Below are 3261 nucleotides of genomic sequence, written 5' to 3'. Positions count from 1 at the left end.
AGCTATAGGGAAGGGCTGCAGGACACAGCTATAGGGAAGGGCTGCAGGACACAGCTATAGGGAAGGGCTTTCTGAACAGGATCTTATCTGCCCAGGAACTAAAGCCAACAACTGATAAGCAGGACCTCATAAAACCAAAAAGTTTCTGCATAGCTAAAGAAACAATTTTGTGAAGTGGAAGTCCACTGAATTGGAATCAGTCTGCCAGCTGTACATCTGATAGAGGATATAAAGTTAAAAAAATGACCCATTCAAAAATGGATTTGGGATCTGAACAGAGTTGTCAAAAGAAAAATAAAAAAGAAAGTTCCCATTTTCCCACATTTCTCCAGCATTTATTGTTTCTGTTTGTTTATTTTTATTTTTGCCATTCTGACTAGGGTATGATGAAATCTAGTGGCTTTGCTTTATTTTGCATTTCCCTAATTACTAGGGATGATGAACATTTTTGAGATATTTCTTAGCTATTTACTCCTCAAATAGGGAGCTTTCAGTCAGAGCCAGATCAGGTCCTCGAGGTACATGTAGTCTTCAGCAAGAGGGATTCAACTTCCACCTCTGGGATGCAACCACAGGCAAGAGCAATTGCCTGAGATGCTTGCAAGTCTCTTGGACAACACCCATCCACAACTTAAACAGAAGGCTTCTCATGCTGTTGCAGGTTTTGTTAGATAGCTCTGGGGGGTAGCACTGCTATCCCAGATGGGAAATTTTCATTAAAAAAAAATACACACATGGGCTGACAAGATGGCTCAGCGGGTAAGAGCACTGACTGCTCTTCTGAAGGTCCTGAGTTTAGATCCCAGCAACCACATTGTGGCTCACAACCACCCGTAATGAGATCGGACACCCTCTTCTGGTGTGTCTGAAGACAGCTGCAGTAAGTTGCGGGGCCCAAGGCCAGAGCAAACAGGCTGGAGCGAGCAGGCCGGAGCAAGCGGGGCCAGCAGAGGTCCTGAGTTCAACAGCAGCCACACACATGATGGCTCATGGCCATCTGTACAGCTACAGTGTACTCAAACACATAAAAATAAATAAATCTTTAAAAAAACACACATACACACATATACATACATACATACACATGGGCACACTTATATGAATTAAATGTAGTTTTAGGTAGATAGATGATATGATGGCTTATAACTTTTTCCCTGATTACTAGGGATGATGAATATTTTTTGAGATCCACATCCTCATGCTTACACTGAAAATGTTATATTCACTGAGCCATCTCTACAGCTGCTACCTTTTTGAGCCTTTTTTGAACTTGGGGCTCACACACTGGTTAGGCTGGCTGGCCACCTGTCTTCATCCTGGCAGTGCTAGGATTACGGACAAACCCCATGATGCCTGGTATATGTAGGTGACAGGGATCTAAATTCAGGTTCTTTTATTTGTACAACAGTCGATTTATAGACTAAACCATCCTCCTAACTTCTGTATGTACCTCTTATAGGTGTGGTAACAATGAAAATGAAGAATGAATTTCCCACATGCAATAGTAAGGATTTTTGTTTGTTTGCGGGTCCTTTTTAGGTACTGTTGCACAATGAGAGGTGGTCTTCCTAGGTGCTAAGTGCAGATCTCCATTAACCAATCAGATTTTTCACAGGGTATGAGGTATGAAAAAGTATACATGCCACTGGGCTCTGTTTCTAACTATTAAACATACAACAGTAGAAGGACAATTTTTTAGCATTTTTTTTTGATGGTATGAAAATTCCTTAACCTACCTCATCTTTCAGGAGTTTGTTTGCAGCCTTAAGATATCTTACGTTTCAGCAGGGAACTTTAAAACCTAAAGGTGACAAGCTTTTAAGCCATCTTAATAGGGTAGTATTCCAAGAATAGCGCCACCACAGAGCAACGTCAGGACTCCCTAGCGCAGTGTCTGGCACACTGTGTGTGCAATTACAGTCTTTAATCTTCAAAAAGCTCAGTGCTTGTCCACTGCGATAAAGCCAAGAGGAATCACGGTCAGGGGTGTTGGGGAAGGAAGGAGAACCTTCTGGGAATCAGAAACCAATCCTGGAACACATCTGCAATTACAGGTGCACGTGCAGGCTCATCTCCCCGGATTCACGATTTGTATAAATCGCATCTGCTCAGTGGACTAATTCTGCTGTCAGTCGTGATGGAAAGATCTCTTCTTTCTTACTTGCAAGGACTGTTGAGAGAAGGAAACAAGAGAGACTTGCATCGAGGAAGGAAAGAAAGAAGCCAGGAAGAGATGGAAGAGGGCTTCCAGCCCGAGGGGGCCCTGTGAGAGCGCTCCCTTAAAGGGAAGGGAGACCATCCTTGGCTAAGGACAGGAACGTGACAGCAGGAAGGAGCAGAAGAATGGAGAAAACTGGACGTACCTACACTTCCTCTAGCAACTCTCACCCGCCCAAGGACCCAGCAACCGTCGTCGCGCGCAGGACATCAGGAGAGCCAAGGCCCCAACCTCCAGGACGGAAACTGGGCTGGGATTTACCGGAAGCAGAAGGGCGGGACCGGGGTGGTGCTTTTAGTGGACTTCCTGTCCGAGAAACTATTTTTTACTTTCCCAGCAAACGAGGCAGAGACTCTCCTATGTTTAATCACATGGGTTTTATTTTAATATTTCTTTTAATCCTACTTCAAGGCCAGTGTCTTTTCATTTTGATTTGTTTTTAAAACAGGTCTCACCAAGGGCTGAGATTATAGGTGACTTCAGCACACTAGGTTTATTGGCTTCAAACCTAACTCTTGATCAGGTGGTTATAACCAGCACCGTTTTCATTTATTTATCTTTCTAGTTAGTCGAATTACATAGGAATTCTTAGGCAGTGCCAACAAATCACCTTTGTCAATACTCAACACACACCTCCCTGAAGAACGGGTATAGTGTTATTTACAAACACGAACTGATAGTTAAAACGAAACATTTGAGAGCTTCATGTAATTGTGATTCTGCTACACATGACAGTCAAGACTTAACAAGATTAAACAACACATGCTGTATGTGGGAATTTAAATATTTTTTTTAAATTAAAAAAACCTGTTCTCCTATTCATGATGTCAAGGTGTGTGTTTGAGTTCAGAAAGGTACTGCAAACAGAAAATGATGCGAAATGAAATGTTAATTCTGTAGAAAGACAAACGAACACTTAAATTTAGGGAAATATCTAAAGTCTTTACTTGAAACAATGTTTATTATGTCTACTGCTCATCCTCATTGGGCTTTCGAATTACATTATTTCTAGTGTGAAGGCAGGTTTGCAAACAAAAATTTTA

General features: G+C 42.1%; 1 protein-coding gene across 4 annotated transcripts in view; it reads right to left on the bottom strand.

Annotated features, from left to right (window-relative positions):
- LOC116093819 (sodium/hydrogen exchanger 9B1) overlaps nucleotides 1–2480 on the bottom strand; it is a 47935-nt gene extending 45455 nt beyond the window's left edge. For all 4 annotated transcript variants that reach the window (XM_031375594.1, XM_031375598.1, XM_031375596.1 and 1 more), the window contains exons 1-2: nucleotides 2364–2480; nucleotides 1737–2170 (exon numbers count right to left, since the gene is read on the bottom strand). In XM_031375594.1, the coding sequence (XP_031231454.1) occupies nucleotides 1737–1741 (5 nt within the window). In that variant the 5' untranslated portion in view covers nucleotides 1742–2170; nucleotides 2364–2480. The remainder of the gene's footprint in view (nucleotides 1–1736; nucleotides 2171–2363) is intronic.
- Between the last annotated feature and the right edge of the window lie 781 nt (nucleotides 2481–3261).

This window comes from Mastomys coucha, unplaced genomic scaffold, assembly GCF_008632895.1.
Source record: "Mastomys coucha isolate ucsf_1 unplaced genomic scaffold, UCSF_Mcou_1 pScaffold16, whole genome shotgun sequence".
NCBI lineage: Eukaryota > Metazoa > Chordata > Mammalia > Rodentia > Muridae > Mastomys > Mastomys coucha.
This window is presented reverse-complemented; position numbering and strand designations above follow the sequence as displayed.